This window comes from Piliocolobus tephrosceles, chromosome 5 (assembly GCF_002776525.5).
Source record: "Piliocolobus tephrosceles isolate RC106 chromosome 5, ASM277652v3, whole genome shotgun sequence".
Classification (NCBI taxonomy): domain Eukaryota; kingdom Metazoa; phylum Chordata; class Mammalia; order Primates; family Cercopithecidae; genus Piliocolobus; species Piliocolobus tephrosceles.
The window spans coordinates 106,809,169-106,834,075 of NC_045438.1; the positions used below are offsets into that span (position 1 = coordinate 106,809,169).

At 31.8% G+C, this 24,907-nt stretch overlaps 1 protein-coding gene across 1 annotated transcript in view; it reads left to right on the forward strand.

Moving 5' to 3' along the window:
* The window catches only part of EYS (eyes shut homolog), a 1,801,461-nt gene that overhangs the window by 138,528 nt on the left and 1,638,026 nt on the right, over window positions 1–24,907 (forward strand). Inside the window, exon 4 of the mRNA XM_026455461.1 lies at window positions 14,514–14,673. Coding sequence (XP_026311246.1) covers window positions 14,514–14,673 — 160 coding nt within the window. The remainder of the gene's footprint in view (window positions 1–14,513; window positions 14,674–24,907) is intronic.

Below are 24,907 nucleotides of genomic sequence, written 5' to 3' on the forward strand. Positions count from 1 at the left end.
TACTGTTTTTCTAGTTCTATGATATATTTTAATAATTTAAATTACTATCATATTTTAAATAAGCAAACAACAATGTGTTTTTACTTGGAAGAATTATTTCAAATAACATAAGAAGCATCTGTCACAGGATTTGTGTTTAAGTCATTCTCAAATGGTGTTATTGCCATAAAATTGTTAGTCATTCAAAGTGGTAGAAACTTTGTTTTTGGTTAACCTTAAATAGTATTATCTGGGCCTTTTTGGTTTGTCCTTTCCTAGGCAGCAAACAATAATAATGCTTCAGATGTGTTCAACTGAGAAAGATTAATAGAAATCAAAGTTACCACATAACTTCCATTATGTGTGAAGGATTTGATGTACAGGAAATTTACCAGTATCTTAATAGATCTAGGATAAAAATAGAAATTAACATGGTTATTCTGTGTCCCTACCCAAATATCATCTTGAATTATAGTTCCCATAATCCCCATGTGTTATGGGAGGGACCCAGTAGGAGGCAATTGAATCATGGGGGTGGTTACCCTCATGTTGCTGTTCTTGTGATAGTGAGTTCTCACAAGATCTGATCATTTTTTTAAGGGGCTTTTTTTCCCCTTTTGCTCAGCACTTCTCTTTCCTGCTGCCATGTGAAAAGGACGTATCTGCTTCCCCTTTTGCCATGACTGTAAGTTTCCTGAGGCTTTCCCACCCATGCTGAAGTGTGAGGTAATTAAACCTCTATCCTTTACAAATTACCCAGTCTCAGGTATGTCTTTATTAGGAGCATGAGAATGGACTGGTACAGAAATGCTCAGGAATTAGTGCTATGCCAAAGTTACCTCTACATACATGATATGTAAATTAACAGATTTCCAATGAGAAGTACTTTATAATTTCTGTTTTCTGTTGATTGGCTACAATGATTGATATTGGCTATAGAGTAGGAAATATTTAAGGGAGACCTCTAATAATGAATTCATAAACTTCTCTCACACTTTTAAACTTGATTTTTATGCTAGTATCCACTTACAAGAGTAAGCACCAAAGGAGCTGCATGTTTATCTTTTATCTTGCTTGTTTTCAGTAAAACTTTTATAGGTGATAAAGTAAATTAAAACAGCTAAAATATAAGAAGCGACAGATCGAGATTGATTCATTCAAATTAGTGCAATGCTTGTGAATAGTTAAAACATTCATATTTAAAGGAAGCATATAAACATTTTAAATGTCTTAGAGAAACTGAGGATGTCACTATGTCTTTACCCATGCTAGAACAGGAAAAATAATTGGAAAAATAATAAAACAAGTTTTATTATTTAAAAATTTGCCTACTATGGTTAAGAATAAATCATTGGTGAAAGAAAAACAAAATAAGATAGGGTTATTTATGTGACCCTATTTCATATTTTGTTTTGGATCCTTATGAAGCAGTTATTCTACCAATATGTTTATTAACAGGATTTAGAGCCATACTATCTGCACATATGCTAAGACTCAGTACTTTAGAAGGAGTTTCACAACTATTTGGGAAAGAAACCAGAACATAAACTTTCTTCAACAGTTTCTAAGCATCCAGAGTATGCTGGGCTGAATAATGGTACCCAAATTTTCCTCTTTGTCATAATTCCCATAACCTATGGACGTTATCTAACACAGCAAAAGAGAATTTGCAGATATGTTGAAGATAAGTATCTTGAGATGAGGAGATTATCCTGATTATCAGATGGGGCCTGATATAATCACGAAGGTCCATATTAAAAAGTTGCATACAGAATCAGAGACAGAGAACTTGATATGATAGCAAAGCAGAGATTTGGAGTGTTATCTTTTAAAGTTGAAGGAAGGAAGGAAGGTGCAAGCCAAATAAGATAGGCTACCAATAGAAGCTGAAAAAAACATAAGGAAACAGATTTCCTACTCAGAACCTGCAGAAGAAGCCAGTTTGCTGACGTCTTGACTTTACGTCAGTAAGACTGATTCCAGATTTCTGACTTCCAGAAATGTTAGAGAATAGATGTTGTTTTATGCCACTACATTTGCAGTGTTTCATTACTGTAGCAATAGAAAGCAAATTCACAAAGGCTTCAAGAAAATTTATTTGTAACACCAAAGTAAACTTGTTAGCTGAAAATCATTAAAGAAGCTCTCTAACTGAACACATATTTTTGAATCTAAATATGGTGATAGGTCCTCTCTAAAAAACATATATAAAATACACAAAATAAGTCAATCTAGATTTATTCTTAGCAGTCATTTTTAGTCTTAGCTGAGTTTTAGATCCATTGGAAATAACTGATACAAGTGGATTGAGTGTAGATTGGGAAAAACCAAAAGCAGCAAGATGATTGGTTAGTTGAGTATCTCAGAACAAAATTCTGCATTTACCTTCACATGGTTGGCACATTTAGGAGATCCATTTGTCAGCTGCTTAGGGAAACAGCAGACTTTCACAAATGAGATACTGGCTTATAACATTTTGCTTTCCATTTTCTAACTCAGGAATAGCCCATGCTAATGGCATATCCTGTATGTGTACATACTTCACTAATTTATTATCCTCATTAAGACACATTTGAGAATGAAAAAGGATCCTAACAGTTGTTTGGTTGGAGTAACAGGCATTAAACTAGGTTTGGTTTACACAAAAGGCACTAACTGGTGTTCTTCCCAATATGAACATCTAATGTTTAGAAATTGGTGTCTATATGATTCTTATGTTATCTTTAACAATTGCAAAGTCATGTTTTCACCTTGTACTCAAAAGTCAACAGAAACACTGATTTAAAAAATAAGACAATCCATGTTACAAAGTGAGAATCATACATAATTTACTAGACAGCCAACATTCTGATTGCAGATGTAATCACATGTATTAAAGAGGCCCATGGACTAAGTAATTTTATTTAGCCTCAGTAAGTTTTGGCAAAATCTTTAGTCACTTGTCTTTAGGGAAAACATCTCTCTAATTCTTTTATAATCTCTTAGTGCTATGTAACTAGTACATCGCATTGAAAGAATATTGAAAACATTACATTATGGAACCTCTCAACTCCAGACACACAATGTTGAACAAGACAGACCATGATCTTACCTTATGCTTTGTAATAGTCATTCACTGAGATATATATATCTTAACTTTAATTGCAAACAAAATAAAAGATAAAAGAGAAACCTAACATCAATTGCTGAAAGTTTAGATTTGAAAAGAGTGTCCACCTATTACTGAGGAGGGACTGACCACACATACACACTCCCACAGGGGGAGATATAGGACACAGAGACAGAGATCCACAGGTTAATATTGTCTATCTTTTGCTCAGTTCTTCATAATTATTTCCTATCTAAATCTGGGATCAGGCAGAAAATTATTTCAGGCGTGAGAAGTGCAGGCAGATGGAGGGCCAAAACAGGAATCTTGCTAGATCCTGGAAAAAATATGAGTGAGATTTTTGTTGGTTGTTGCTATTGTATATACTTTGGATAAGCTTACTATTAGCAAATATAGGTCAGTCCTTGCGTATTCTTACTTCTGTTATGAGAACAGAGGAAGGAATTTATTCATTCTTTGTTGGCTACCAAGTTTCCCTAGATTGATAGTTGCCTGAAGTCCTGACTGTTTATTTTTCCAGCTGCTCTTCAGAGTTAGGAAGGCTTTTTTAAGCAATCTATCTCAACTCACAAAAAAATCCTTTGACAGTATGCAGATGACCAGAACTCCTTAAAATGAGGTGGAGAGTTTAATTAAGCAATTGTACCAAAAAAGCTTGATACACACTATCACTCAGATTTTCATCAAAAGAAAAAGTTCCTTTTTTCATTTGAATAGTGAATATAGAAATCAGAAGAAACATATTTCATTTTTTAAAAGATTTAGCTGCCTCTCCTCTAACTCCATAATATTCTAATTGGCCAAGTACTTGTTTTAATATATGTATCCTATCTCTTTAAGAAAAGATGTTGAGAGCTCCATGGTGTCATCTGGGGCAAAGGAGATGAACTTTAAAAGTACCCAAATTAACCCAGAAGAGAACATTGTCTGTGAACTATCTTGTTAAAATGCCTGATATAAAAGGTAGATGTAAGAAATATCTGAAATAATTATAAAATTACCTAGAATCAAACCCAAAGAGAAGGATATCATAATAAGTCTTAATATTTTTAGTATAGTACAACTTGATCTCTTTTATGAGGGCCATGGATTAAAATATATCTGAAACACATATCTGTAATGAGTGGACTATCTGAAAAAAAAATTTTTCAACTCATGCAGGATTATCATATTTTGCAGTTTTATTCATTATGTATTTCTGTATTATTACTCTAGTGTATTTGTAAATGTTTCCTATGTAATGACTAATATAATTCTGAGGTTGATTGTTTACTAGTCCTTATGGAAGGAAATGTTCTAATCAATGTTCTACATGAATTGAAAAAAAAAAAAAGACATTTAGTTGATTATATTTTCAGTCAAAGCCTGGGAAAAACCATATTATCCTACAGTTTCAAAAATTCGCACAGACAAAATCAAACGATGTAATGTATCAGACATGATTTAATAATTTACATATGAGAGATATTTAAGAAAAAATATCCAAGAGTTTATTTGGAAAAACAAATTTAAAAATATATAAGGAAACTTTGAAAAACTTCCAAAGAAGTACTTGGAATACCAGGTGAAAAAATTAATTATAAAGCCCCAATAATTAAGATATTACAATAGCACAATAAAAAAGAGAATTACATTAAAATAGAGAAAATCAATGCAATAATATATTTAAAGTCATTTTCTGAATTTATAAACTGAAATCAGTGAAGTTTGATTATACAAAAATGACATTGAAAAAATTGTAAGAAGGTATTTTGAGGGAAAATTTAGTTCACATACATATCTACAATTGGAAAAAATATGTGACACATATATTTAATTGAAGTTTTTAGTTAAATAACAAAATGCAAACTACTGATAGATTGAAGTAATCTAAATAAATGCTACTAAATAAACTTGACTTGTATTAAAGAGTTAAATCATCAATTATCAATCTAATTTTTTAACTAATTATGAAAATTAAAAAGAACATTAAAGTCACTTTTAGTCTGTTAAAGATGTACTCATCCTGAGATGGCAACGTTATCAAATATATCTGTCTATACCATGAAAAACAACATCAATCAGAATATTTACAACGTTGTGGAAACAAAACGACGTACATTTAAAGGAGTTGAGATGTTTTTCTATCTTCTGAAAGATTAAATATAACTGTAACAAAAAATGGGTAGAGTCAATGTAGGTTATCTTGAACCTAAAGTTTAATTGCTTAATTAATTGTTTATTTAATGTTATGCCACTATTATAAGAAGTTTGCATTAGCAATTATCTGGTAAGGGAAAATAGGGATTTGGGTTTTCTACAGTCATTTGTTTGATAGAAGAATGAAACGAATAGATGTTATGTAGCCTATAAGAGCAAAAGGAAGATGTAACTGCAAAAGAGAAAAAAAAGAGTTTTAATATTATTTTAAATCATTAAGGTAATCATTTATCTTCTTTTGCAGCCCATGTTGATCACATTCATTCCTGAAGTTGAATGACATTTGGCATGCAAGTCTATATAATATGTGAGAGACAACTACAAAGGTTTAATGTCATGGCAAAGGCATTTTTAGCCCAGCAGCTGAAAGTTGATTTAGGACTAAACACAATCAGATCATTTTCATGGTTCTTTGAGACTGCTTGCTTTCCTGTTGAAAAGGGTGACTTCACTCTAAAGATTTCCCACAGCTTTTCTTTTTTTGAATTTAAAGTAATGATAAGAGTTTAATAGACATTGTATTTATAAAGTTTAAAAATGAAAGCCCTTGAGAAAAAATAAATACATCAGAACCAGAGAACAATATAGCATTGGAGAATATTAAACGTTGTCTACAGTGATATAAAATACTAATATAGAAATTTTTAAATAAAATTTACATATTTAAGAAGGGGAAGAAACTGTCTCCTAAGAAGAAAATATTTTAAGCACTTGTAGAAAAAACATTACATATAAACACATGCACATACATTACATATATAGGCATACATGTAAGTGTATACATACATATATGTGTGTATATATAATAATGTATAATGTGTATACATACCTATATGTATATGTGTAATGTATATGCCTGTGTATATACATTTATGCAAACACACATACACATATATGCACATGCACATAAATACATATATGTCAATTTTACTTTACTCCCAAATAGTAAAATACATCTAGGTGTGTTTAAATGACATACTCAACTTTCAGCATCTTGGATTAATGATGTCCTAGAATGTGTTGCCTTTAGGAATTGTGAGATTTTCGTTTGTGTTCATTTTAAAGTTATATCTAAGAGAACTGGGATAATTTTATTCTTTTACTTTCTTTGTGCCATATGTGATTAATAACTCCCCAGAACATACTCACAATAAATACATTTTGAATAAAGAAGTGATCTTGAATAATAGTGATTATCATGTCTTAAAACAAGAAAATTAAATACTTGGTGATGAATTAGCCACATTTCTGTTCTTGTAGTAATACTTTTGAAAATCTAAGAAATCTTTAAAAGGAAATAAATGAAAATAGGGGAAGAGCAGGTTCTCTGGCCATTAGCTATTGTGCATTTTGATGGGATACTACAGATTGTGAATAATAAATTAGTTACTAATATATGTTTTAGAATAGTGTACATTTCTTCACAGTCATGAAATATTCCAATATTTGCTCAATTTCTTGAGTCATTTTCTCATAATTAGAAAATAAGAGTCTTGAGCCCAGGAGACAGAGGTTGTTGCAGTAGGCAGATATAGCACTACTGCATTCCAGCCTGGGTGATGGAAAGAGAGACAGAACTTGTCTAAAAAAAAAAACAAACAAAAAATAGAATGAACGAACAAAGGAAGGAACAAAGGAAAGAAAAAAGAAAGAAAGAAATTCCTGTCAGTCACCTCACAAGTCATTAAATTACATTGATCATTCACATATCCATATATTAATATTTCTAAAGGAAATTTAGAAATTAGTTAATTATAGTATCTTTGGTAAAAGAACACATATTCAATAATTTATATGGTCACCTACCATTCCTTGAACTCCAGTCACAATTCTATATGTAGTAATGTAGATGGAAATATGGAAAAGAATGCCTTTCCTATTTCATGTATAGCCCAATACATGCCTTCATCCAGAATGAAACTACCTCATAACGTTTGTGATTATGTCGACTGCTTCTTCCTTTCTATTCCCATTGTTTGCAATACTGTCTTCTACACAGCACTGACTACACTAAATGGGATTTCTTGGAATGACTGTAAACACACATTAGACTGTGAGCTCAGTGAGATCAAGGATGCTGTCATTAAATTTTGTGTTTCTTTTTAGCATAACAGCTGGAGAAGAGTTGTATTTCAGAAAATATTTGTTGGATTTTCACATTTCTCTAGGATATGGTATGGTCATGGAATTGTCAGCAACTACTGTGATTTATGGAAAAATATTAAAATAATAACAGGAGACCAGAAAATGATCTCATATAATTTCTCAAACTGCTTGAGAATTCTCTGTTAAAATCACATTTCCCTTGATCCCCAGAAAGCCAAAATAGGCCAGCTTTGTTTTTTATTTTGTATTCTTTTACATTTTTTTTGGTACAGTTCCTAAACTTAGGTGCTACCCAGAAGAGCTAGAGGAAAAATAATGCTAATGTTATTAATTTAAATAATATATTTGCTATTGATTTTACTTTATTAATTTTCCATAGAAGTGTTTGACTATGAGTGGAAATTGAACATTAATTTATGTAAATTTATCATTGCTATTTGAAAGATCATTACATTTCTTTCAACTGGGTAGAATACAATATTTTAGAAATAAGCTGTTAATAATTTATTAGTGCTTAAACTTCAGAAGGATAAGCGAATAAGTGATGTCAAAGCAAGAAGGTAGTGTCATTAAAACAATAAAACCTCAGAATTATAAGGTTATATACTTCAAATTTTTAATGATAATAGTTTCTGTGTGTCAATTAAAACTTCCATTGAAAATATTTTTATTGGAGAATAGGGAAGAAATTTAAAAATAAAGTAATAATTCATGAGATTTGAAACCTGAGTATAAAGGTTTTATGTCTTAGACCTGTGAGAATTGAGGTGTGTGAGCTGAAAAGAAATCTATACTTTTTATTTCCTTATCTGAAGTATAGAAATGAATATACAAATATTCTTTCCAGGCTATTAAAAAAATGATGAAATGAATAGAATAAGATAATGCTTTTGAACCCATTTGAACAACAGTGAATTCACATACATGGTAAAATGGCCACACATACAAATACTAAGAAAAAAAAGAAAGAGAGAGAGGTGAGGTTTTCCCACTACTAATATCTGAGTATATGTAGGAATTTATTTTCATTTTTCTGTATAGTTTCTAAAAACTAACAAATGCTTTAAATAAATATAAATAGAATCACCAGGGAATCTAGATGCTGTAATAATAGGTATATGCCATAATGTCATGATACAGTTTCTTTAAGAAAGAGAAGTTTACAATGCTTAATACATAATGAAAAGTAGGATTTCTAATGGAAATCATTATCTTTCCTAAGAAAGGTTGCTGCTGAAATAAGAAATCAGCATCTAGAGTTGTTTTAAAATCCTCTTCATACTAGCAATCAAAATCAGTTTTCCTTTATAAAAGAGAAAAGCTTTAAGGAAAGCAACATTGAATATATTTGGCATATAAAATGATAAATCAGTTGGTTAAGGTTATAAAATTATTATGAATATGTATTTTGTGTCAATCAAATAAAAAGCACAAAACTTTGATACTGCAAAATTTGCTTATTTCTGATGTGACATGAGATATAAGAAATAGATTACATTACATTTATAAACAATTTTCTTGATTCTCTTGTTCCTTTTTACTGTCACTGTGAAACTATTTTATCTTTGTCTTAATTTCACTGTTTGCTTACCAAAATTACTCCTCTCACAAGCTTATTGAGGTTCAAAGTCAGTTCAAGTTTAGTTGTCTAATATGTACCAGTTAATTGGTTCACTGTCAACAGTAAGATAGATGTTTGCTTCCAAAGGCATGTTTGTGTATTCCCAATGCTTGTCACCCTACTCAGTAGCAGAAGAAATAGAGGAAATGCTGAATCGATTCGTCTTTTCAGTTTTTATACATCGAGTGGGCTGTCAAGTACAAGATAGATTAACACATTGCTATTTTTCATGTATATTTTTATTAGCAACTTATAAACACCTATTGTTTACTATAATTAATGTAATTTTTATTTTCTTATAGAAATAAATATATTTCTTATAGAAATATTTTCTTATAGAAATAAATATACTACATTTTGCAGTAGAAGGTCTAAACTCATTTGATAATGAGTTTAGTCTCACCTATAGGTGGAGGAAACTTCTGATAAGCGTGTTAGGTTGGGTTATGCTATGGTAACTAAATCCCCCCTCTCCCAACACACACAGACACACACACACACACATACACCCACACACACACACAGTTTAGAAACCTACAGCAACAGAGGATCATTTGTCTCTCTCGTGGCATGTCAAATACAGCTCTGCTCGTCATCCTCCTTAATTTGAGAAATAAAGCTTTGAGTGTATAATCTATACTCAGGAAATGTAACCATCCCAATTTCCCTAGACTGAGTAATTTAGTAGACACAAGACTTTTAGCTTTTAAAAAAGGAAAGTCCCTGGCAAACAGTTAAGTTGACCACCTTAAATTTACCATACCATAATAAGTGAAATTATTTAAATGAAGATAATCCTACTTTTCAGAGGTAAAGTTTGAAATGTATAAATTTTGAGATATATTCCCAGACCACAGAAAATTTTCTGTTAAATATTTTTCACCTAATCCATGAATTAAATTGAAGATAGTATTTAAATTAAGGATTATTTTAAAGCATCAATTCCAAATATTAATTGAAATAAATTAAAAAATCAAACTAAGTGAACACTTTCATGTAAACTAACTTATTTTTAATCTCTTTGCTTCTAAATAAGATTGATGGAGAAAAGTTAATATTACCATATTACCTGAGGTCACTGTGAAACTTAAGATATCTTAGCAACAGAGAAGGCCATCATTCTACTGAAAATTAACTTCATTCTGAAAGAGAGGTCACATTAAAATAACTGAATTCCATAAAGACACCTATCTGGTCACACAAATAACTTTTGTCTCACTTAATTGTCTTTTTATTTAAGTTTACAAAAACTAAAAAAAAATGATGTTTTAGCAGACAATGAGCTGTGGATTTGAAATAGTTTCTTTTATTAGCAGCATTTTTGAAATTCATACTCAAAAAAAGGAAGTTGATTTACTTAAAAATCATCTGACTTGTATAACATAGAACTTAAGAAAATACTTTGTAGACTCCTGGTCAATATAATAAATATTTTTTCATAACAATATTACCAAAGTATTGTCATTTGTTTAATATTCTCCACCATACAACAGTTGTCCCTTAGGAATATCAACTGGAAATCTGGTTCATCCAGTAAACCAAAATGGATCTACCAGTACAAAATTAATCAATAAAAACAGCTGTGGTGTATTTTAATGTTTCCCCTTTTCTCTTGGCTTCTAGAAAGGTCAGAGCAGTTTAAAGACAAACATTTAGTTTATTCACTCAATAGATGGCATCACTTGAAGCTTAAGAAGCTGCACGTGCGTATTATAGACAATGGACAAGAACAAATTAAGAGGGCAAAGGCCAAGAATGTATTTCACATAGGAAGCCAAAAAACACTTCAAGACTAAAAGCAAAGCAACACCAGTTACCACTAACCTTAAGAAGATAAACATTATGCATGATTAAGAAGTTAAGAAAGTGAATAAAGCTTTTGTAAATACACAAAAGGAACTTGTACATTGCTCAAAAGGCCTTTCTCTTGAACCTCTGCAGAAATGATGAGCCTCTCAGCAACATGATGAAAGTGAACAAAGTTAATACTGATGAAGCTTCAAGATCAATGGCTCAGTTGTAATACAGCAGTGATGCATCTAATTCCTCCAAAAGACCGTTAAGTTAAATGTTTTACACAAAAAGTGCCTCCACTCTTCCATCTCACCATCATACTTTACTTATATTAACTTGCTTTAAAAGTTATATTCTACATCTATTTTCATGTTGGTGCTGTGAAATATGTATGTGTGTGTGTGTGTGTGTGTGTGTGTGTGTGTGTGTGTGTGTATCTGCATCCTCACATGAACATACAAGGTATAAATGAGAGGTCAGAATCAGAGATAGACCTATATGAAAATATTCCTCACCTCTACATATGGCTTAAATAAATTGCTCTTTTAAATTAACTGCTCTTAACATTCAGGTTGTTGTGTTAGAGGATAATGTCCTGGTGTTGCAATAATTTTTAAAACGTATTAAGAGCTGCAATCACAAATAACTCCCTCTAAATCCAAACTTTATCTAAAGTTATAATATCTTCATAGTGTCCTTATTCAGTATAGAAGGGTATAAGGACAGATACATTATTCAGACACCCCTTGAAATATATACTCAGTGACTTTGTTTTTTCATTAAGCAAAACCAGAAGTCAAATTTGGTCTTCAGGTTAAAGTAGTAGGAAGAATACCACAGCACCCCTGGGAGCAGGGATTCATAATTATTTTTGTCGTTTTTCCTGGCATCTGTCATTGCTCCTTAACGGCCCTTCTCTCTCAAGGTTATTACAGAATATTTAATGTCTCATTTTTTAATGGTTCCTTAACTCCTGAGTGGCAGAAACAGGGATTCGTATCTTTGATCCAGCTTCCTCTGGTATTCTTAGTTTAAAAAACAAACAAACAAGAAAAAAAGCAACTGCAGACAAAGCATAATGACTTAGACCGGACTTAATTCAAATTTAGTTTTTGTTGTTGCTGTTTGTTAATTTTTTTGCCATAGAAGACATGATTTTATTCCTTGTTATTGCTAAATAGTATTCCATTGTGTGTATGTATATGTATGTGTATGTGTGTGTGAATAATTTTCTTTATCCAGTCATCAATTGGTGGACACTTAAGTTGATTCCACATTTTTGTTATCATGAGTAATGAATCAATAAACATACTTGTGCTGGTATCTTTTTTATATAATGATTTATTTTCCTTTGGGTAGATATCCAGCAGTGCGATTGCTGGATCAAATCACAGTTCTGTTTTTAGTTCTCTGAAAAATTTCCATACTATTTTTCATAGCGGTTGTACTAATTTACATTCCCATCAACAGTGCATAAGCATTCCATTTCTCTGCATCTTCACCAACATCTATTGTTTTTTTGACTTTTTAATAATGACCATTCTGATTGGTATAAGATGATGTCCCATTGTGGTTTTAATTTGCATGTCTCTGATGATTGGTGATGTTGAGCATTTTTTCATATGTCGGCTGGCTATTTGTATGTCTTCTTTTGAAAAATGCCTATTCATGTCGTTTGTCCACTTTTTAATTGGGTTGTTTGGTTGTATTTTGAAGTTGTTGAGTTGCTTGAATTTCTTGTAAATTCTGGATTTTAGTCTGCTGTTGGATGCATAATTTGCAAACATTTTCTCCCAATCTGAAGGTTGTCTGTTCACTTTATTGATTATTTATTTTACTGTGCAGAAGCATTTTAGGTTAATCAAGTCCTATTTGTTTATTTTTGTTTTATTTGCTTGTGCTTTGAGATCTCAGTCATGAGTTGTCTTCCTAGGCCAATGTCCAGAAGAGGATATTCTTAAATTATTTCTTAATTTTTATTTCAATACTCTTTGGGATACAGGTGGCATTAATAAGTTCTTTAGTGGTGATTTCTTAGATTTTGGTAGACCAGTCACCCAAGCAGTGTACACTGTACTCAATACGCAGTCTTTGAGGACTCAGAGGGAAGGGCGAGAGGGGGATGAGAGATAAAGCTGTCTATTGTTTTGTTAAGTTTTAAGTGAAGAAATGACTCTACAGGATCTTATCAATATGAATAATGTACTATTCTGCTAAGTTTATTTTGTACAGTCATATATTCAGAATTTGTTAGGCCTTCATATTTTCTATCACAATGAGGACCCAAATCCAATAAAGGCCATCTCCACTGACAGTGAAGATTGGTTAATGCCATTTGTAGAGTTCAACATTTGATGTCTCAGTATAAAAGTCATGTGTTAAAGCTTTTGATCATCTCACAGCTTGGAAATATATTATACAATTGTATTATTTTGGTAATCATTTAATATAACTAAATGATAATTATTTTTAAAATTACTATTATTATTATTTTTTGAGACAAAGTCCTATTCTGTAGCCCAGGCTGGAATGAAGTGATGTGATCTCAGCTCAATGCAATCTCTGCCTCCCAGGTTCAAGCGACTATCCTGCCTCAGACTTCAGAGCAGGTGGGATTACAGGCATGTGCCACTGCACCTGGCTAATTTTTTGTATTTTTAGTAGAGACAGGGTTTCAGCATGTTGGCCAGGCTGGTCTTGAACTCCTGACCTCAGGTAATCCACCTGCCTCGGCCTCCCAAAGTGCTAGGATTACAGGCATGAGGCACCACGCCTGGCTTTTTTTTTTTTTTTTTTTTTTTTTACCTCACCTTTAGTGTTGACTCATACTTTAGGGTTGTTGTGCAGTTAGGAAATTGTGATTACAAATCCAGGTAGACCACCATGACTTGAAACAGAACAATGCTTACTTAGTGTAGTAATTTCATTAATGGAACTGTTATATTCCTTGTACTGCATGTCTCAGCTGTGCTTTTCTCTGCCAAATTCAAGGGAGATTTGTTAATCAAAAATATGGAGAAGTAGAAATAATTGAGGGGTATGCTCTAAAGAGAATGCATAGCCCTAGTTTGTCTCTAGGGCTTAAATTTCATGCTGGTTGATGTCTTCCTAATACCTAAGTAATGTAGTATGTACTAAAACTTAGTGATGACCTCAATGTGACCTAAAATGGTTTACATTTAGTTAGTTCAATTGTGGATATAACTATATATGATTTTTGTGTTTGAAGATGCTGGAGATTGCCATAAACAAATCATATTATTAGAAAATGTGCCCTGATTATCTTAAACTATTTTCAAATGATATCAAAAGTCTAATTTGAACACTACCATGACATTTTGTTGTGCTAATTCTACTGTTATAAGTGTTTTAAATGGTGTATCTCTTAATTTGTATCATAGGTATTTTTAATTTCTGAGGGGAAAGATGTATTATAGCTCATCAAACAGAAGATTAGGGACTGTTGTATATTGAGAGTGAGTCAAAGCTAAAAGATTATCATATAGGCTTTTGAACATGAATGACAAAAGGTGGTACAGAAAGAAAAGATAAAGAAATAGAATAAATAAAGAGAAATATAAAAAGTGTGTCCCATAAAGCTTTCTATAATCACTGGTTTTGAAAATTAGCTGTTTATGTTATATGTATACATTGAAAAATATTTCAAAAAGGTATTTACCATTTTTCCTTGTTTCCTTTTTGTAGTATGTATGCATTCCAGGGTGCACAAAAAATCCGTTTTGGTTTTTGAAGAATGTTTACCTGATTCAACTACACCCCTGCTACTATGGAATCACCTTCCATGGTATTTGCCAAGATAAAGGTCCTGTTCAGTTTGAATATGTGTGGCAATTGGGATTTACAGGTAACAAATTTATGTATTTTTTTAAAATCTGCTTGAATTATTTCAAAATTTACTAGTCAAGTATTTGTTTTCTAAACACACGAAGTATTTTATATCTCAAAACACAATATAAATTAAAAATAAAATAAATACTCTTATTTTCTGATATATTCCTTTAACTGACGTGTTTAACACCAACTACATCCTAGGAAATCTATTTGGTGCAAGATCCATAATAGTGAACTAAACTAGGGCTATTTCCTGCTTTCATAAATCCATTTATTGGAAGGGAGTGGTTAGTGGACAAATACAGTGATAACTATGTAATTTTATTTAAAATCAAAATGCTCTTATGAAAACAAGTAGCATTCCATGAATGCTTATAAGCAATAAGCCTGTTTAGAAAAAAAAAAAAAAAAAAAAGCTGGGCAATTGAGAGATTGAGTTGGGTTGTCAGAAAAGGTTTCCCTAAGAAAATGACCCCTGAAGGGAGATAAAGAGAATAATGTCATGGCAGAGAAGCTGGAAAAGAGAGGATTCTAGGTTGAGGGAATTGTATTTGTAGAGACATTATATTAGAAGAAATGGCTTCTTTGAAGCCCCGTCTGGGGCTGTGAGAAAAGATTAATAACAATTCCATGGAGGGGATAAAGCCAGAACTAAAATGCTGGGTTAAATATTTTGATTTCTATTCTAAAAGGAATAGAAAATTACTATAGCTTTTGATGCATTCGATAATTTTATAGCAAGTAGAGAAATACATGGAAGAGAAGAAAAAAAGCTAGGGAGTTGGTTGGAGTAATAATGTGAGTCATAATGCTGGAAGCTTGAAATAAATGGAAGATCTTGTTTATGAATTAGAAATAGCAAGTGATGAAGGTGTCAACAGGATGCCTAGTTTTCTGTCTTACACACTTGAAATGAAATCATTTCAATACTTATATTCACATATATGTTTTTGTTTTATAGAATTTCAATTTCTATCTCAATTTTTTTGATGAACATAATTTTCATTCTTTGATTACATGTTTAATATTATTTAACTTAAGTGATACAAATTAGATTTACATTCTTAAGACTATATGATATTTTCATTCTTTTAAAGAATATTTCCTCTGACAATGATATTTTGGCACTTCAATTTACAAACAACCAGCAAATTAATAGTTTGATGTTTCGAGTAACAGCTAACCGATAGCAGCTGAATTTCTAACATTGCATTACATCACAACAGTGTTGAAGTAAACTAACAATTAGCCTTTTAAACAGAAAACATGATAATTTATTTCACCATGCTCATAAAATAGTACACTGTAGCGTTAACAACCGTTAGTGACAGAAATAGTTATCAGTTCATTAATCAGATCACACTGAAGACCAAAAGTGGTAGAAGAGAGCAAAGCATTGTTGATAATACTATGTTGATGCTAAAAGGAACTTTCAGAGACTCTGTTATGAATACTTACTATTTTATAAATGACACAATCAGACAAAACAAAGAAATAAGAATAGTTGAGGTTAGAGGAATTAACTTCAGGACTATTTAGGGATTGTGTCAGTTCAGTTGTTTTTAAACCCTGACCACATATTAGAATCATCTGAGGAGCTCTTGAAACATACTAATGGTGAACTCCCACTACAGAACAATCAAACTGGAATTGTAGTGAGATGGACACGGGGTATTTTTTGAGGATCCCTAAATGCTTTTCATGTGCACATTGAGAAATGCTATCTACTGTTACAACCAAATTTGTTCACATACTTCAGTGCCTGCACCATTTTTGAACTTGATTTTCCTTTGTCTCATAGTAGGAATAATGCTTTCATCTGTTTGGTTATTTTTCAATATTAAACTTCTTTTGAGAACTAAAAAATGCGACAGGGAACATATTCACAATGATGAAATAGCAAAAGTATTTTTGAGGGAAAATTGAATGATAATAGCAAGTCAAATTGCTCATGGATAAATCAGCTTTGAGCAAATATAGTCAACTTTATTAATGGCAGTACAATAACAAATGTATGTTTTAGAAAATGGGTGGTGTAATACAAAGTTAAAATTACTCATGGATAACTTAGCAAAAAGCAATTATCTTCAAAACAATGTATGCATATTTCATCATTATTTCTTCCTGAATTACGGGACAGAACTTACTGAATATAGCTAATTATAACAAAAATAAAAATTTTGCAACACCTACATGTGAGAATCTAAATGACTTGGGCTGTCCAATGGAAAAGAAGCAGTGTTTTAATGCACAGCCTGAATGAATGTTTAAGTAAAACACTTAAACTCATTTTGAATTTCAATATGAAGATTCAGCAGTGAAACTTCTCAAGTTTTCAAAACAAAATAGAAGTTAAAATAAATGAAAATAAATATGTAAATAGAATTATACATTTTATGTATTGCAAAAGTCCTTCTTATTAATTTTGGTAATTGCCATTAAAATCATCTTTTACTTTTTTCCTCATGAAATATAAAATGTAATTGAAGAGGAACTTTAAAATTATGCTGGTGAGTTTGCATGGGGTGCATTAATTTTACCAGCAGGAAAATTATTTTAATTAAGGGATTTTTCTAACAACTAAATGAAGTGTCTTACACGCCCAATCAATTCTTGCCAATATGATTGCTCGACAGAGAAGGGATGGTAATTAACTAGAAGAAGCCCCTTCAAGGACAATTGGTCGACAGTGCACATCTTGAGAAACAGCTGACATGCACTGTTTCTTTTCAAAGTCATCATCTATGTTCATTATGTGTATTATTAGGTTTGAGGAAAGGAGCTACTGACAGAGTGGATAAAGAGTTGTGAAGTGAAGTAAGGCAATATGAATAATGCTTAAGAAAAGATACAATTCTAGCTAAAAAAAGAAAATAAGACAGAAATTCTTTTAAATCTCTTTCTTCTTGAAGCATGTCATTATTTCAGTTTGCTTATCTAAGATAAACATACAGAGTTAAAACACTTAACATGTACTAGTAAACTTTTTTCTAAACAAATAGTAATTGTTGCATTTGCGAGTTGATATTGCAAAAAATATTTACTTTGAAAGTTTTCTATTTCCTTTATAAAATAATGGATCTTCTTGTAGAAGACCTTCCAGGATATTAATTATAATCTATGCATTATACATTACTTTTTAAATTTTAAGCAATTTTTGTGAAAATAGGAAATGCTATATCAACAAAGCAATCTTCATCAAAATCTATTTTTCTTTTTATATTGTTCTACCTTCAAGTCTTCTTTTGCCAAATGTCTGCTATTTATATATATATTAAGTATTTTAGGGACTTTAGTTTTAATTTTTAGTTTTAATCTTTAATTGAAGATTTTTTAAAAACCTGAGTATTCAAAAAATGATTTAGTGCTTTTCGTTCATATCACTTATAGAAAGTTTTTAAAGCATTTTTACATGCTTTGAAAGAGAATTCTCTTAATTAAATCACTAATTAGAAATAAGTAACTTTCATAAACAGAACAAAGCTAATTAAATAATAAGGAAGAAAATATTTCTTACAAACAAAAATTAAAATGTTTAAATGCATAGGACTAAAATTAACAAAAACTTGCACCTCTACATGGAGAAAACTTTAGATATTGCTGTAGTATAGGTGCATGCATACATAATCTGAAAGAAAATCCTAAAGATACATTATGCTGTAGCTACTATTATTCTTAATAGTTTTTTCTTTTAACCTTCATACTAATTATATTAGTGATATACACACTACCAGACAGTATTTGAATATTCTGAATTTTACAATGTGTTTACTTTTGCCAGTGAGTTTTATAATTTCAAAAGTGTTCTTATCACAAACATGATAACTATATGAGGTAATGCATATGTTAATTAGCTAGATTTGGTCATTCTGCAATGTATATATACTTCAAAATATCATGTTGTATATGGTAAATACATACAATTTCATCTGTAAATTAAAAATAATAATACCTTCCCCATAAAAAACTTTTGTTATACTGGAGATACAACTTTTAAAGATTTCAACTCTTCATATTATGTTATAGGTTTATTGAGATTTTAACAAAATAATGATGTTATCTTTGTTTTCTATGAAATTGACATCTTATTTCTTAATGTTCACGTGGAAATAAAGATGAATAAAGCCAAGTGTACTCTGCAAAAGCACATCGTGTGGGCAAGTGGGGTATAGAATGAGCTCTGCCATGTATTAAAGTAGATTATATAGCTTCATTAATGAAAAACATAGCACCACTGCATTGGTAGTCAACAAATATGACAAAATACAAAGTCTCAAAATGAATCCAAGACGTTAAAAAATATATAACATATAATAAAACTACCACCTCAGATTATTAGAATAAGTAGGAACTATTTAATAATTAACATGGAACAGATGGATAGCTGTCTGAAAAAAAAAAATCAACTTATGTATACCTTTAAACATTCTCTGGATTACATTGAAATAGATGAAAGTTTTAATATATAAAACAGGAAGTATAAAAATATTAGAGAATGTTGGAGAAATGCTTTGTAAATTTGGATGGGGGAAGAATGAAACTAAACGCGTATCTCCCATGGTACACCAAAAGCAAATCGAAAAGGATTAAAGACTTACACCTAAGACCTCAAACTATGAAACTACTAAAAGAAAGCATTGGGGAAACTCTCCAGCATATTGGACTAGGCAAAGATTTCTTGAGTAAAACCCCAGAAGCACCAGTAATCAAACCAAGAATAGACAAATGAGCCCACGCCAAGTTAAAATGCTTCCGTAGAGGAAAGGAAACAATCAACAAGGACAAAACTCACAGAATGGGAGATCATATTTGCAGACTATCTATCTGACAAGGGATTAATAATGAGGATAAAAAAGGAGCTCAAGTAACTTTACAGGAATAAAATAATAATATGAATTTTAGAAACGGGAAAAAGATCTAAATAGATATTTCTCAAAAGAACACATGCAAATAGCAAACAGGCATATGAAAATGTGCTCAATATTATTGATCATCAGAGAAATGCAAACCAAAACTAAAATGAGATGTCATCTCACCCCAGTGCAAAGGACAGGCAATAAAAAATGCTAGCAAGAATGTATAGAAAAGGGAACCCTTGTACACTGTTGATGGGAATGTAAATTAGTAAAATCACTGTGGAAAACAGTTTGGAGGTTCCCAAAAATATTAAAAATAGAACTGCCATATGATCCCACAATCTCACTGCTAGGTATATATTCAAATGAAAGGGGATAAGTATATTAAAGAGATGTCTGCACTCCCATGTTTACATCAGCACTATTCACAATAGCCAAGATTTTGAAGCAAACTGAGTGTCCATCAACAGATGAATGAGTAAAGGAAATGTGGTGTATTTACCCAATGGAATACTCTCTCTCTCTCTCTCTCTCTATATATATATATATATATATATGTGTGTGTGTGTGTGTGTGTGTGTGTGTGTGTGTGTGTATGTATATATAATGAGATCCTGTCATTTGCAACAACATGGATGGAACCAGAGATCCTTATGTTAAGTGAAAGAAGCCAGGCACAGAAAGATAAATTCACATGTTCTCACATATTTGTAAGAGCTTAGAATTAAAAAAATGGAACTCATAGAGATAGAGAGTAGAATGATGGTTACCAGAGGTTTGGAAGGATAGTGAGGTGGATGGAAGTGAGGATAGTTAATGGGTACAAAAATATAATCAGGTAGAATTAATAAGATCTAGTATCTGATAGAACCACAGGGTGACTACAGTCAACAATAATTTACCGTATATTTTTAAGTAATTAAAAGAATATAATTGGATTATCTGTAACACAAAGAAAGAATAAATGCTCGAAGTGATGGATACACTATTTTCCCTGAGGTGATTGCTATGCATTGTATGCCTGTAGCAAAATATCCCAGGTAACCCATAAATATATACACCTAATATTTACCCCCAAAAACTAAAAGAGAAAAACAAAAAATAAAATGGATGGGGAAGATGTTTATAGCTAATACTAAAAATGTTGATGTCAGAAAGAAAAGACTGGTGAATTTTACTACAAGACAAGTAAAAATATCTGCTTATGAAAGACGTAAAAATCAAAATGCAAAAGAAACACCACACAGAGATTTTACTCACAGAAGATAGATTAGGATCAATAATATATCAATAACTTAGAAATTAAGAAGCAAAAACTGAAAAACCTGATAGGTAAGTCAGTAAAATAAACATACAGTTTACATATGAAGACATAGAGAGTATCCCTAAATATGTGGGGAAAATGCTAAACTCTATTCATAATGCCATCAAAGTTATTTATTTATTTATTTATTTATTTATTTATTTATTATACGTTAAATTCTAGGATACATATGCACAACGTGCAGGTTTGTTACATATTTATACATGTGCCATGTTGGTGTGCTGCACCCATTAACTCGTCATTTACATTAGGTATATCTCCTAATGCTATCCCTCCGCTGTCACCCCACCCCACAACAGGCCCCGGTGTGTGATGTTCCCCTTCCTGTGTCCAAGTGTTCTCATTGTTCAATTCCCACCTGTGAGTGAGAACATGCGGTGTTTGGTTTTCTGTTCTTGCTATAGTTTGCTGAGAATGATGGTTTCCAGCTGCATCCATGTCACTACAAAGGACATGAACTCATCCTTTTCTATGGCTGCATAGTATTCCATGATGTATATGTGCCACATTTTCTTAATCCAGTCTGACATTGATGGACATTTGGGTTAGTTTCAAGTCTTTGCTGTTGTGAATAGTGCCACAATAAACATACGTTGCATGTGTCTTTATAGCAGCATAATGTATCATCCTTTGTGTATATCCCCAGTAATGGGATGGCTGGGTCAAATGGTGTTTCTAGTTCTAGATCCTTGAGGAATCGCCACACTGTCTTCCACAATGGTTGAACCACAATGGTTTTACTACAGTCCCACCAACAGTGTAAAAGTGTTCCTATTTCTCCACATCCTCTCCAGCATCTGTTGTTTGCTGACTTTTTAATGATTGCCATTCTAATTGGTGTGAGATGATATCTCATTGTGGTTTTGATTTGCATTTCTCTGATGGCGAGTGATGATGAGCATTTTTTCATGTGTCTGTTGGCTGCATAAATATCTTCTTTTGAGAAGTGTCTGTTCATATCCTTTGCCCAGTTTTTGATGGGTTTGTTTGTTTTTTTCTTGTAAATTTGTTTGAATTCTTTGTAGGTTCTGGATATTAGCCCTTTGTCAGATGAGTAGATTGCAAAAATTTTCTCCCATTCTGTAGGTTACCTGTTCATTCTGATGGTAGTTTCTTTTGCTGTGCAGAAGCTCTTTAATTTAGTTAGATCCCATTTGTCGATTTTGGCTTTTGTTGCCATTGTTTTTGGTGTTTCAGACATGAAGTCCTTGCCCATGCCTATGTCCTGAAGAGTTTTGCCTAGGTTTTCTTCTAGAGTTTTTATGGTCTTAGGTCTAACATTTAAGTCTCTAATCCATCTTGAATTAATTTTTGTGTAAGGTGTAAGGAAAGGATCCAGTTTCAGCTTTCTACATATGGCTTGCCAGTTTTCCAGCACCATTTATTAAATAGGGAATCCTTTCCCCATTTCTTGTTTTTGTCAGGTTTGTCAAAGATCAGATGGTTGTGGATGTGTGGTATTGTTTCTGAGGTCTCTGTTCTGTTCCATTGGTCTGTATCTCTGTTTTGGTACCAGTACCATGCTGCTTTGGTTACTGTAGCCTTGTAGCATAGTTGGAAGTCAGGTAGCATGATGCCTCCAGCTTTGTTCTTTTGGCTTAGGACTGTCTTGGCATTGCGAGCTCTTTTTTGGTTCCCTAAGAACTTTAAAGTAGTTTTTTCCAATTCTGTGAAGAAAGTCATTGGTAGCTTAATGGGGATGTCATTGAATCTATAAATTACCTTGGGCATTATGGCCATTTTCACGATATTGATTCTTCCTATCCATGAGCATTGAATGTTCTTCCATTTGTTTGTGTCCTCTTTTATTTCACTGAGCAGTGGTTTGTAGTTCTTCTTGAAGAGGTCCAATTTTAAAAACACTTTAAGTATATACATTTTTCTTCTCTTAGCCTGGCAAAAATTTTAGAGTTGGACAAGTTAATGACTATCCATTGCTGGCAATAATGTAAAATCACTATAATATCTAAGTGGGATAATTTTGCAATATCTGTCAATATTACAAATTCTATGCCATTTGACCTAACCTTCTGATCATTGGGAATACATCCACATGCTAAATAATTTAGGTGTAATTTATACTTGGTATCATTGGTTATTAAGAAAAAGAATAAACATAGATATGGAAATGAATGTAGAACTCATCTAGGACGGAGATACATAAGGTAAAAGAAAGGCATGCAACTGTGTAGAATCATGTGTATAATAGACAACCTTGTGATTCTTTATATATAATTTGTGTTTATTTCTGTGAAACATTTTTCTATGTTTGTTGCTCAGTGTTCTGAAATTTCACAATGTTGAGACTTTTACATAGTATGTTCTTGTTGTCTCTTGTTAAACTCTTCTAATTGGAAGCATCGGTCTTTCCATTTTTAGGTAGTTTCTGTATTTTTTCCCCTAAAAAGTCCTTTTTCCTATTTTTTTTTCTGTAGCCCCAATTCCACAAATTGAATATCACATCTCCTAAATCGATCCTCTCATTTTCTCATAATTTCTTTTCTCTTTCCTATTTGTTTTTGTATTGCTTTATTTTCTACTTCATTCCACCACTTGAATATCTCAAAATGAGTTTGAATTTTTAATTTGTTTTACTATATTTTTATAATCTAGGGCATTTTTCCAACCTTTAAATTGTACACATTTGTGACATCATTTGTGATATTCTGTGTTTTTTTTTGTTTGTTTTTGTTTTTGTTTTTGTTTTCCAATAAGGGTAAAATGGCTTTTCTTCTCTCTCTAAAAATGTTATAGTTTCGTTTGTTTTAATTTTCTTCTGTTTTGCCTAGGGTCTCAGTTTTCTGTAAATACTGTTTATGAAGATTTGTTCTCTCTCATTTGGAGTCTTTCTACCAAATGTGGGGTGATCATATTTAATGGTGAGGAACTAAGAAGGCTGACTGGAAACTGACCATACAGGGATGGGCTGTGATGACTGGAGCTCTATGAGAGGGTTGCAGGTTGGCAACTAGGCTTTCATTAGGGGACCCTCAAGGAGCTTGGTATCCTTAAGACAGGAGCCCCTGAGATTTTTTAACTCCTGAAAGTAAACCTCAGAAATTGTTTGTAAAACTGAGTGAGGGGTTAGAATAATAATCTGGATCACTGAGTTGGGAGAGAGGCTTTGAGTGTCAGCTAATCTTGTTTCCAGAGCCCACCTTAGTATCAGATTCTCAGATGCTTTTTAAACCCTGAGCATCTCAGTATTTCTGCTATGCCAATATTTTTTTCATAATTATGTCCTCTCACTTGTGTTTTGGCTGTAGTCTTTCTGCTAATTTAGTCAGTGTGTCATTTTTTCATCTTCTCGCTCTTTTTCATGGGTTAAAATGTTCATTTTATTTTGTTGTTGTTGTTGTTTTCATTTTCTCTTTTTTGAGGCTTTGGGAGGCAGAGGGAAAAATTTAAGAGTTAAATCCAAATGTTTAGTCAGATATATCATTATGAAAAACTTTATGCTAATAAATTGGACAATTTAAATGAAATGGATAAATTTCTAAAGAAATACTAATTGGAAAAACTGAACAAATCATAAATTTCAATTCTAAATAATCCTACAATTTTTAATTAACTGAATAAAATAGTTTTAAAAATCTTCCCACAAAAAACATGCTTGAAATATATGGCCTTCTATTAAAGTTCTCCAAATTTTCGATAAAGTATTCATTCTGATCTATATAGATTTGCACAAAAACACAGAGGGAGGGACACATATCAATTAATTATATGGAGCTAGCATAATCCCGTTTGAGTTAATTACTCTCAGAATGTTGCAGGTAGAATTTTTATTGACCTATCGTTAAATTTACTGATCTTTTCTTCTCTTGGGTCTGATCTTCTTATAATCTCATCCATTTATTGTTTTATTAATATAGCCATAATTGTCTGAAATCTTAAAATTATAAACAGTCAAATTACATACATATGATTGAAGAGCTTTGGGATATTGTGCTTGGTTACTAGTTCCTTGTTTTTTTCCAGTAATATGTGAGATTTCTTGGTGAGATATTTACATGATAGGGAGAATCATCTCTAATGAATCATCTCTAATTTGTAACTCAGTTGTA